This window comes from Saccostrea cucullata, unplaced genomic scaffold (assembly GCF_032062105.1).
Source record: "Saccostrea cucullata isolate Sc308-1 unplaced genomic scaffold, CSIRO_AGI_Scuc_v1 ctg5662, whole genome shotgun sequence".
Lineage (NCBI taxonomy): Eukaryota > Metazoa > Mollusca > Bivalvia > Ostreida > Ostreidae > Saccostrea > Saccostrea cuccullata.
Genome location: NW_026938721.1, coordinates 30455 through 42167, shown reverse-complemented (window position 1 = coordinate 42167; position 11713 = coordinate 30455). Strand labels below are relative to the sequence as shown.

Below are 11713 nucleotides of genomic sequence, written 5' to 3'. Positions count from 1 at the left end.
ACCTGTATGATGCATTTCTTATGATATGCAGGTTCAAATAGTATCAATATATTGCGTGTCTAACGTATGCTTGTGGAAGAGAATTGATTTTTATATTTGAAATGTACGTTACGTATGGTAACGTACATTTTATGTATTTCTAACTTACATTTTTTTAAATTTAGTCAATGAATTGCGTTTACACGAGCGAAACAAAATTATCGTTACAATCCATTTGACAACTGGCCACATAAATCCATCTAAATGCACCCCAATCCTCGTAAATGTTTTAAACTGTTACCACATGCTAGAAAATTTATTTCTAAGTGTCTTAAATTCATCTTTGGCAACCTTTTTGCAGTTTGTTTACTTTTCATATGCGACTTTTCGTCAATATTAATTGAATTGTTGTTGATAATTTAAAACAAGGTATGCATGGCTTATAATTGGTAAAAAAAAAAGAAGAAGAAAAGAAAAGAAAAAGAAACAAAACAAATAAACCCAGAACACAAGACGGTCACGTACATTTCAAATACTGAATACTCAGTTTTGTTTGAATCATTGCATTTTGGGTTATATTTTTCCAGATCTGCTGAAAAGCACGTACAATGTATGTTTGTGTTTTGAAAAATGATGTTGCAACATACTAAATGAAATTGTTAACAAGACTGTCGATGGATATATTCGGAATAGATTTATGTTAAGTTTCAATGACCAAACACGAACATTTGTTAGATCATAGCAAAATACATCTGACTCTTATATTTTTTATGTCTGTACCCTTGCACACAGTTAGAAGTAACTAGGCTACGACCGGTGTCAATTTCAGCGAAACAGCAAAAAAGAATGGTAATGAACTGAGGTGGAGGGGACTCACCAATAATATGTGAAATGAACGTTACCGAAGTGACGTGACAGTCATGTAGTTGATGACAATAACCTCGTTTGTTACATTATGATTTCTTATATTACTGCCTTAAAACGCTTCATTGATATGATTTTTATGTCAATAATTGCTTTTTTTTCAATATTTTCTTATTACTAATTTACATATTATTACAAGCTTGAAATGTACGTTACCTACTCATATTCTGAGGCAATCGTGTCTTTATAGTGGTGATTGTGACATATAACAAAATGTGATTAAATAGAGAATCTTTTTTGGAATAAACTGAAACAAAACGATGAATTTTTAAATGAATTTTAGATGAATTTTAAGCTTTTTATTAAACAGAATTATATCTTGAAATGTACGTTACATTTATATTGTTTTCTAAATCGGCATGGATATATGTTAAAAAAGACAGTAACTACAAAATAGAATTTTACTACATGTACATGTTAGGTTCCAGTATCTATTAAAAATGACAAGATTCCAAACAGATCGCTCTTAACAAAACAGAGAGAAGAATGTAAAACATATATCTAAAAAATGTTTTTATACATCTGGATCAAAAAGTAACCTTTGTTTTTTGAAAGGAAAAATCAAACGCACGTTCGTATGCCGCGAAAATATGTTGCTGACAGAGTTGGTAGGATGTGCTGGTGTTAAGATGAGATATTCCAATTGTGATTTTAATGACTACATTTTTTTTGACATATTTTTTTGGACATTGAAGAAAGAGTAACGTACATTTCAAGCTACATTTCTGAATAAAATCACCCTCTACTTTATCGTCTTGTCATTATTCCATGTATTATAATTTGATGAAAAAAATCTGGAAACAAAATCTTCAGATACTTTCTTTCAAAGGTAATTGATAGAAAAATTGTTAGCTTGAACTTCATTTTTTTAAAAATCAGAGAGGCATTTGTGCCCTTATATTGAGAATGGGTGAATTACCATTGCATCTACTTTAGACCTATACATTTGTAAGGATGCGTGAGTATATTTTCTGTCGAGATATTTAGCATGAAAAAGTTTTTTTTTATGTTTTTCAAGTTTTCAACAAAAAAATCTAAATGTAATAACATAAAGAATAAGAACTTTCTACGAAAAATGTTAATAATTTCATTCAGTGGAAGGAATCATCTATTTTTTATCATTTTATCGAGCAGTTAAATTGGCATTCGCCATGTGCTTTTGTTTCTTAATGAAATAACAATTTAAAAATCGACTTAAATGAAATATTTTATTTATTTTCTAAACAACAAAATAACACTTTTTAAAAATTACAGACATGGAATACAAACCTGTTGTAATGACTACAAGAATATTTCAGAAAAGTGCACAGGTATTTTTTTTAAACACTTACTTTCTTGCTGCGTACAGCGAATACAAATTATCATTAAGTCATGATCAAATTCTGACTTTCGTCTTTTATTCTTATTGTTAGTCCATAATTTATACACTGAATTAACGACGGATTTTTCCTTTATTTCCCGATCATGACAATGAGCATTCATGAAAGCTTACTAAATTTGTTCTTATACTTAAATACTTTTATACAGCTTGTATTGGTTCCTTTGGAAAGAATTGTTCAAATTCCTGCACGTACGGGTACTACGGCCATGGGTGTCGCGAGCGGTGTGACTGCAGTAAAAATCAGATATGTGAGAAAAGAAGAGGTTGTTTGGTTTAACAAAAGGTTTATTATTGTTAAAAGTAAGTTTTTCCTCCATTCATAAATATAAATTTTTAAATACTTTATGCTGGTAAATTCACGCCCTTGTTTATTTTTGCCCCCTCTCGCCTTTATCAAATCTAGATGAATTTAAAATGAGCGCATTCAAAAACATGGTATAATTTCTTCAATAGAACTGTAAGTGGGCTAATTTAAAACGGGGCAAAGTCGTTTCATTTCCAAACGGTCGAAAGGAATCCTGTGTTTCGTATAAGAATAATTTTTCAGAGCAATGGAGGTTACTTTTCTAGTGAGTGTATTGCATTTCAAAGTCTTGAGCGGATCCACTTACACGCACCCTTCCTTATACAGTTCCTTGCACACACAAACCCATCCTCAACAACGCACAAACATGGCATCCTCTCACTCCCTCAAACAAACAAAAAAATTCACATTTACAAAATAATTCGAACAAATCGCAAAACGGTAAATGAAGAAAATTAAACAATAGAGAAATAAGCTAAATATAAATGCACTCAAAGCTTAATATAAACGCACTCAGAACTTGCTACAACTTGATTTCAAGTTTCACTCTCTCAATTAAAAGGTGGCAAGAAGAAAACCAGTCATGTCAATCTCAAAAGCCCCTTCAACTAGGAAAAAAAAAACTGTTTTCCATACTTATGTTTGTGATTTTTCATCATTAACATCCCTTTTAACTATGTACAGGAGTCATATCCTGCTCAACATAGTGATGCCTGATACTTTGGTGCTCAACATTACTGCCAACGTCATATATGTCCAAAAAGAAGTCCTGCATCGACCGCCTACCGATATTTAAAAAAACTTTAAAAGATGTTTTTTTTTTAGCATTTAACATCACACGCCTGTAATAGTTTGTCAAAATAACAAAATAATCATTTTTCAACAGCGTGCAGAAAATTATAAGTTTTGGTTGAATAGTATTTGAAATATTCTAAAAGTTCGTTTTTTCTGGGACAACTATCATATAAGAGATCCGACGGAAGCAGCTATAGTTTACAATCCATGATAATAATTATTTGTGCAGATCTTGCTCTTGCCTTCATCGTTTTGGGTATAGTATGCTTCCTTCAAAGTAAACTGTGAGTATATTTAAAGTTTATCATTAAGACTTAAATGAAGTCATTAACGTCATTTACACTTTATTCTATATTGGTATTTTTTATCTAATTTATAGGTCGGGCATTGGATCAAATACCAATACTGATGTTAGGGAATTTTCACCTTCAGGTATATTGGTTTCCCTTTAATTCAGCTTGAAGCAGAGAAAGACTTTTTTTCTCTTTTTTTCAGGGAATGTATGTCCGGTGCAGCAGAAACAAGGCAAATGCATTTATAATGATGTACATGAATCACGGATGATTGAAAATACGAGAATGATCAACCAGAAAATTTCAGTATGCTAAAGAGGTAAAAGATGACAAAAACGTCCATGAGTGTATCAAAACAAAACAGCACCGGGAAAATGTCCATGAATCAACTTCTAACTCTCTAGACCTGGGATACATTATGAAGGATGCAGCGGTAACAATTCTCGATTACATCTTAACAAGATGTGTACATGTACTTTGCCTTCTAAGTCGAAAATTATCTACTACCTGTATCACATGAAAACATTTATGCTGAAAGGGAACATTTTAAAGACTGTGAGTATGCTAACCAGTCAAAAAAAAAGAAATTCCCACCATTGCAAGATCTGGGATGAAGCGGTCAAGGATCTTCCGGCCGTACAGCTCTGTGAAATACCATCGCAATGTTGATCAAGAATAGATGATGATCAATCAAGTCTATATCTAGAATTTAAACATTCAAAAATATAAGAACCTTTGTCCTAAATATAAATGGAAAAGAGTATGTAATAAATTGAACAACTTTTTTAAATCTTTTGTAAAAAATGTTTGATGTGTATTCCATATTCGATAATGTTTTAGGTTTCTTTATAATTTCAAGTTTTTATGTTCTAGTATTTTAAAGCTTCTGGTATTTACTGTCATTTTGCGACCAAATCCAGGACAAAACCATTAACAGATAAGAAAAAACAAAATTGTTCAAGCTTACCAGTGTGAGTAATGTACTTTAGAACTGGAATGAACTTCTGAGACGTACCGTGCCGAGCTGTCACACCCGCCGTTAACCATGTGTCTAGATCGGGAAATAATAAGTAATTAGTATGAACCAATAAAGTCATCATTTGATAGAATGTATTTGCTGACAAGGACATCAAATAATTCTTGAAATTAAAATCTCAAAAAGGTATAAGCACAGTTAACCTCATTTTTTTTCTTCTTACATACTGGTCATTTGAAAAATCATTTTGTTAAAAGACTCTCTGATTGCACACACAAGTACTCTGAACAATCAATTGGAATTCCCATGGGTACCAATTGCGCTCTGTTATTAGCAGACCTATTTTTGTATTCATATGAAGCAGAATTTGTGCAAAATCTTATGCGTGAAAAGAAGAAAACGCTTGCTGTGGCCTTCAACTCAATATTTAGATATATCGACGACGTATTGTCAATTAACAGTGGTAATTTCCATTCCTTTGTCGATACGATATTTCCTGGTGAGCTTGAGATAAAAGATATACCACAGAGTCTGACACATCTGTTTCATACTTGGATATTTTCCTTGAAAAAAGACGCTAATGGTAATCTAACAACTAACAACTTTTAAACTAGCTCTATGATAAACCTGAAGACTTTAACTTTTCTATTGTCAGCTTCCCTTACTTATGCAGCAATATACCTTCATTACCTGCATATGAAGTCTATATATCTCAGTTGATTCGATACGAAAGAGCATGCTCTACGTATAAACAATTTCTAAAACTAGGATAAATAATGAAAAACAAGTTGATGAAAAAAAAATATCAAGTCTCTTTTAAAGTCATCATTTCGTAAGTTCTATGGTCGATACAATGACCTTGTCAGCAAATACAGTTAATCATCGAGTCAAATACTGACTGACGTTTTTCATACTAATTGTTAAGCCATTATTTATACGCTGAATTGACGACGGATTTTTCCGTTTCCGGTCAGCAGGGGATGCTCACTCCTCCATAGCACCTGATCCCACCTCTGATGTTTCGGTAGTCCGTGTTTGCTCTCCTCCTATTTTTTTAATGTTTTATGGACTTTGACATTGAATACTGTTCGTTATCACCATATCCTTCTTCTCTCAATGGCCGTGGAAAATGATTCACGTCAAATGTTTTAGTCTTGTGAACTTTGATTGTCCCAATTAAAGTTCAGGTCTCAATTAAGGAAGTCATTGCTTTGATAAAAGAAATTGACATTTTAAGTATATAACTATTTATATTTTAAGAAAATGTATCATAGCCGTATTGGTTTTGTACTTTATACTTGCACGTTCAATATTTAATGAATCATTAATTTAAATAATATCAAATTAAATTTAGAAAAATTACAACACACAATGTACAAAATTGAGGAAATCTATTGTTCGTTGGGATGCACTTCATTTTTGTTTTCAATGTTTTATGACTTTTTACAGATAAAACGATTTGTCACCATTTAAATTTCTCATCAGATGTTTAGTTATTGACTATGTCTGTTCTTGTTATGTGGAATAAAGAAGCAACTTAAAACTTCAATTAAAAGTTAAGAATCGACAAAAGAGTTGAACAATGAAGATTTAGCTTGTATTCAACATGTACCATTGGAATTGATTATTTTCTATGAGACAATAATCTTAAACCAAGTGCAACTAATAGACATTTCCAGAGTTTGCAATTTCGAGCTCGTACTCATACATGGATATAAGGATCCTTAGGGGATGCGTGTCAAAAGACAAGTTTCATGTTGAATAGACTATCTTATTAACACCCAAAAGTAAATATATTTTACACCTCTCTAATATTTAAAGTGTTTATAACGTTTACACTATAAATTATAATTTGACAAACGATACGTCTAAGGCTTTTTCAACCTTTCATACGACCCCTTTTTGTTATCAGCAGGCAAAGTACGAGTCCGAACTCGCATAAATACTGAAATGTCTAATAAGAAGTTTGATAGTAGTTTGCAATTGCAGGAAACGCTTTATATACCATGAACATTAAGGTTTCGTCAAAGGTCAACATGTCTACAAAATTATTTTTACAATTGCTCCAAAACTATGTGTGGTATAAAATCAAAACGATTACAGTTTTTAAATATATCACTGATTAATAGATAGAAAGTATCACTTGTTAACAAATATTTTTAAAAAGATATTTTTTGAGAAAAATTGTATCAGAAAATGTGCATATTTAAAGAGAAATGCACCTGCTTAATTCTGTCCTTTTTGTGAAAACTAACATTGTAGAAATAATATATGTTTATCATTCAAGGGCAGGTTGGGCGTGAATGGTCTCTGAAAGGCTGTTTTTGAAAACATGACATGTATAAAGACAAGACCCCTATAGAATCCGCCATTTGCAGTGTACTTTCACTTTCAAGTCTTAACATTTGGACAAAATAAACATGGAAAACAACTTTCCAGAGGCTATCCAAGTCCAACTTGCCCTTCATTGATAAACATATTTTGTTTCTGCAATGATGGTTTTCACTAAAGGCACGGAATTAATTAGGTGTATTTTTTTTAAAGATATATGCATTTTTAAGAGGATTTTTTCTCAATTACTACTATTCCAAGTATTTTTTTTTTATCAAATGATACTTTCTATCTATTAATCAATAACAAATTTATAAACAGTAAAAGTTTTATATTTATACCTTACATAGTTTTGGGGCTATTGTAAAAAAAATTTGGACATGTTGACCTTTGACGAAAGAGATTTGTTTTTTTTTATAGTGATCATTTTGCAGCTAGATGGTCATTTAAGATTCATGCATTAAATGTATTTTTAAATCTTAAAGTTAAATATACGGTGTGTTCCCGTTTTGCACACATTTGGTAATTAGTAGAGAACAATAGGTGTGAAGTGTGTTTTGATAGCAATTATAGTCTGATTTCTGGTTTGAATTTACCTGGATTTACCTGTGAATACCTGATTTAGCTTAATGTATTCTTAAGAGGTTTAATACAATTTTATAAGCATTTTATTAAAATTCTATATATGATATTTATGGGAAAATATTTGATTTTATTGAATAAATTATGAGTATTTGTTTAATATTATTTATTATTAAGTCCAATTTCTTACAGAAAGAATACGTACTTTTCAGTCTTGATAAAATTCCGAATGAATGAAAGATATAACATATAATAAAGAAAATAGTGAATAAGAAGTAATTTGAAAATAATGCCCAAGCCAAGAAGATGTTATAATAAGATCATCAGATAATCAAATACATTAACTTTGTATTTATTCTCTTATTTTTTTCACTATAAGTTCACCTTTCACATACTTACTAAGCTAAGTATGGTATAGACTATAGCAATTAAGTAATTATCTCACCTGGTCAAATTCCCGTTTTTCACACATTTTTTAATTACCTGTAATTCAAATGTGTGCAAAACGGGAACAAACCAAAAATAAGCATCTGTTGTCAAGGAAATAATTTCAAGTATAAATTGTGTGTTTTTGTTGAGTGTAAGATACATTTTGTGTCTTACAATTAACAAAGCAAAATGGAATATCAGTTCTTCTTCTTGTTAGTTGTGATAGTTTGTACCACTAATAATTCATATGTTTTTTTTTCCGAAGACTCTTCAATTTGTCCTGATTCGTAAGTATTTTATTTTACTAAAATATTGAAAAAGTAAATACTGATTCGGCTATTCTGTACATTCGTATTGAAAATAAACTGAAAAGTTTCAGGAAGTTTTTGAAGGAAAATAATGATATATTTAACTTGATAAAGAAAATAACATGCATAACTTTTCTAATTTATTCTTCGTACGGCTACATTCATATAAGCAAATTCATGAGATAATCAACGATAAAAATTATTCAAATTATGGTTTTAAATAAGACTTTTTAAAAAAAGAAATAAATTAATGTCTTAGTTACAAAAGTTGTTTAATTTTACAGAAATGGAAATCCATCCTGTTGTCAAGATTATAAGAATATTTTAGTGGAGTGCATAGGTATATTTATATCCTTTTACTAATTTCATAACGCGTAGTTCATATTCAAAAGCGTTTATAAAATGTGTTGTTATTTTATAGCTTGCATTGGTTCCTTTGGAACAAATTGCTCCAATCCATGTATGTTCGGGTACTAGGACATGGATGTCGTGAGCGTTGTAATTTTAGTCAAAGTCAGACATGTGGCAGAGAAAGAGGGTGCATTGTTCCTAATAGTTCATACTCTGGTAAGTGCCATTTTATGCATGATACCATTGATTCATTTTAGCATGTAGTACTTGCTGGCTGTATATTAATCACTGTAGTCTAAAATTTGGACTGGAAATGAAATAGTTTACATCATACAGGTATCCTGAATGTCAATTCGAGGCTTACATGATACAGGAAATAACGTTATTGCGATTCTTTAGATACGCCAAAACACCTTATTACAACGTTTTACATATCTTCTGATGATCTTTCAAAGGATTTTACTAATTATCCAGGCAAATTGAGTTTTAAAAAAATCAGTTTTTATATACATGTACATTTAAAATTATAAGGGTTTAAATGGTGTAGTAGAGAAAATTGACTTCAAGCAATTTCAATCAAATTTTATTTTTCAACATTTTTATATTTATTCAGGTACAGCTCAGGACAATGGTATGAAACCTTTTACAAGCAATTATTTACAAATAATAATACTCATTCCATGCGGTCTTCTTATCTTTATCGTTTTGGGGGCAGTCTACTACCTCCGAAGGAAACTGTAAGTTTTTAAAAGTTATTATCATTTGAAAAGGTAGCTTTGTCTATTTGATTAGCTTTGATATTCTTCTTATTTTCTTATAATATTTTTTTTTACCTTTTCAGTAACAGAAAAGAACAACGTGAATCAAATGCAAATCTGGGTAATACAGGTATGGGGTCTTCACTTTTAGGAATCGTTTAACATTTCTATTAACGAAAGAGTTATTCTTTTTAAACTTTTTTCTTTCTCCTGTGGTATTTCAGCAAATACATGTTTAGATCAAGAAGGCGGAGGTGATATATATAGCCATGTAAGAGAATCAAAAATGATTGAAAATACAGATGTCTCTCAATCTGAAAAATATAAACCGCTTGAAGAGGGCAGGTCCACGATGACGCACATGTGCAAAAGCTCCACTAGGCAATATGGTGAAGAATGGCAAGAATCGGCTAGCTACTCTAGTCCTCTGGATCATGCATATAATGGAGAACATGGTAGTGGCCGTGATCAGACTTATTATAAGGGACACTTTAGGGAAAGTGATACCTACAACCGTTTGCAACTGAAAAATATGTTTACATGTACATTACCCGCAAAGACTTGTATGAATATGAATTATTACGCTTTGATGAAGTCAAATAATTCAATGTCAATGAAAAACATTAATTCTAAAAAGGAAAGTTATCGTAAAGAGGGTGAATACATGGACCAAACATATAAAGAAAATGCTCCGATGACTAGATCTGGAGTGAACCGATCAAGGTTTTTCCGGCCTTATAGCTCTGTTAAGTATAACCGTCAAGTAGAACGGGAAGATAATGCAATGAAATAAGTGAAGTGTCGAAGAGGGCAAAGTCCTGAAAACATTTAAAAAAGCCACTCAATGGCAAAAATGTTTAAATGTTGATAATTTGAATAAATAAACATTTAAGTCGTACAGTTATTCTCGTATGCCTGTGATTCATATTATAACATTTGTCATCTAGTGATTCAATATTTATGATTAAATATTTTAAAAATCAATACATTTCTTCTTATTTTTTTGAATATTCTTTAATTTATTTCTGTTTTGTTTTATAAAACAGTTAATAATTTTTTCTTCACGTCGCCCAGCCACAATTGAATTATTCTATTTTAGGAGGTTCATAGTTAACCATTAATGTTGGATAAGTATCAGCAAATAAATTTTGATTGATTGTATTTTGCTTTTCGTCAGAAAATTTTCACTCACATTGAGACGTCACCATATACAGGTGAAGGGCTACAAATGTACACCTTTAGATATCTTAGGATCTTAGGATCATTGAGCAGTGAAGGCCAACGCCTACCGGGTTTTCGGATTTAAGGTCTAATCCGAAGGACCCGCAACTATCACTTTAAAGTGCCGAGTGCATTGCTAAGGAACATTTCTTACCCATTTTTCTTTTACTGACTTTAGGTCAGTTGCAGCAGAGATCCGAACGCAGTACCTTCCGATCACGGAAGTAGTGCTCTACCGATTGAGCCACCGTGACGGTACAGCCTTTTGAAGTTCGATCAGACATTTCCTGATGGGAATTCGTTTAAAATACCATTTACATTACACAAACAATAGATATTGCTTTTGCAAATAAGGAAAAACTACCAACAAAAAGAATTTGCTAAATTATTTGCAGACCTATTTTTGTATTCATATGAAGCAGAATTTATCCAAAATTTTAAACGTGAAAAGAAGATAACATTTGTTGTTGCCTTCGACTCTATATTAAGATATATCGACGACGTATTGTCAATTAACAAAGAACATTTCCTTTCTTATGTCGATACGATATATCCCGGTGAGCTTAAAACCAAAGAGTCTGACACATATGTTTCATATTAAAATATTTTCCTTGAAAAAAACATTGATGAAAATATAACAACCACTGTATTTTGACAAACGAGACGACTTTAACTTTTCAATCGCCTATTTCCCTTTTCTTACGCAGAAATATATCTTCATCATCTGCATACGGAGTTTAAATCTTACAGTATGCCCTACGTATGAAAACTTTTTACAACTAGGCAAGTTATTAATAAAGTAATTGATGAGACAAGAATATCGGCAGTCTCGTTTAAATTGTCGAAACAATGGCCTTGTCCGCAAATACAGTTTATCATTGAGTCAAATGCTGAACGATGTTTATCATTCTAATTTCTAGGCCATTATAAACACTGAATTGTCGAAGAAAACATCCGTTTTTTCCTGATCATGACATGGCGTACACAGCGGATGTGACCGGTCGGCAGGGGATGCTTAATCCTCCATTGCATCTGACAACACCTTTAATATTTGGAGGTCCGTGTTTGCTAAGCTCCTATT

The 11713-nt window shown here is 31.5% G+C and overlaps 1 protein-coding gene across 1 annotated transcript; it reads left to right on the top strand.

Moving 5' to 3' along the window:
* The first annotated feature begins 8414 nt into the window (after positions 1-8414).
* LOC134251084 (uncharacterized) lies at positions 8415-10204 on the top strand. The gene is made up of 5 exons (XM_062733450.1): positions 8415-8642; positions 8724-8869; positions 9267-9390; positions 9495-9541; positions 9636-10204. Exons 2-5 carry the CDS (start codon positions 8761-8763, stop codon positions 10202-10204), a joined length of 849 nt encoding a protein of 282 aa, XP_062589434.1. The 5' UTR covers positions 8415-8642; positions 8724-8760.
* The last annotated feature ends 1509 nt before the right edge of the window (positions 10205-11713 follow it).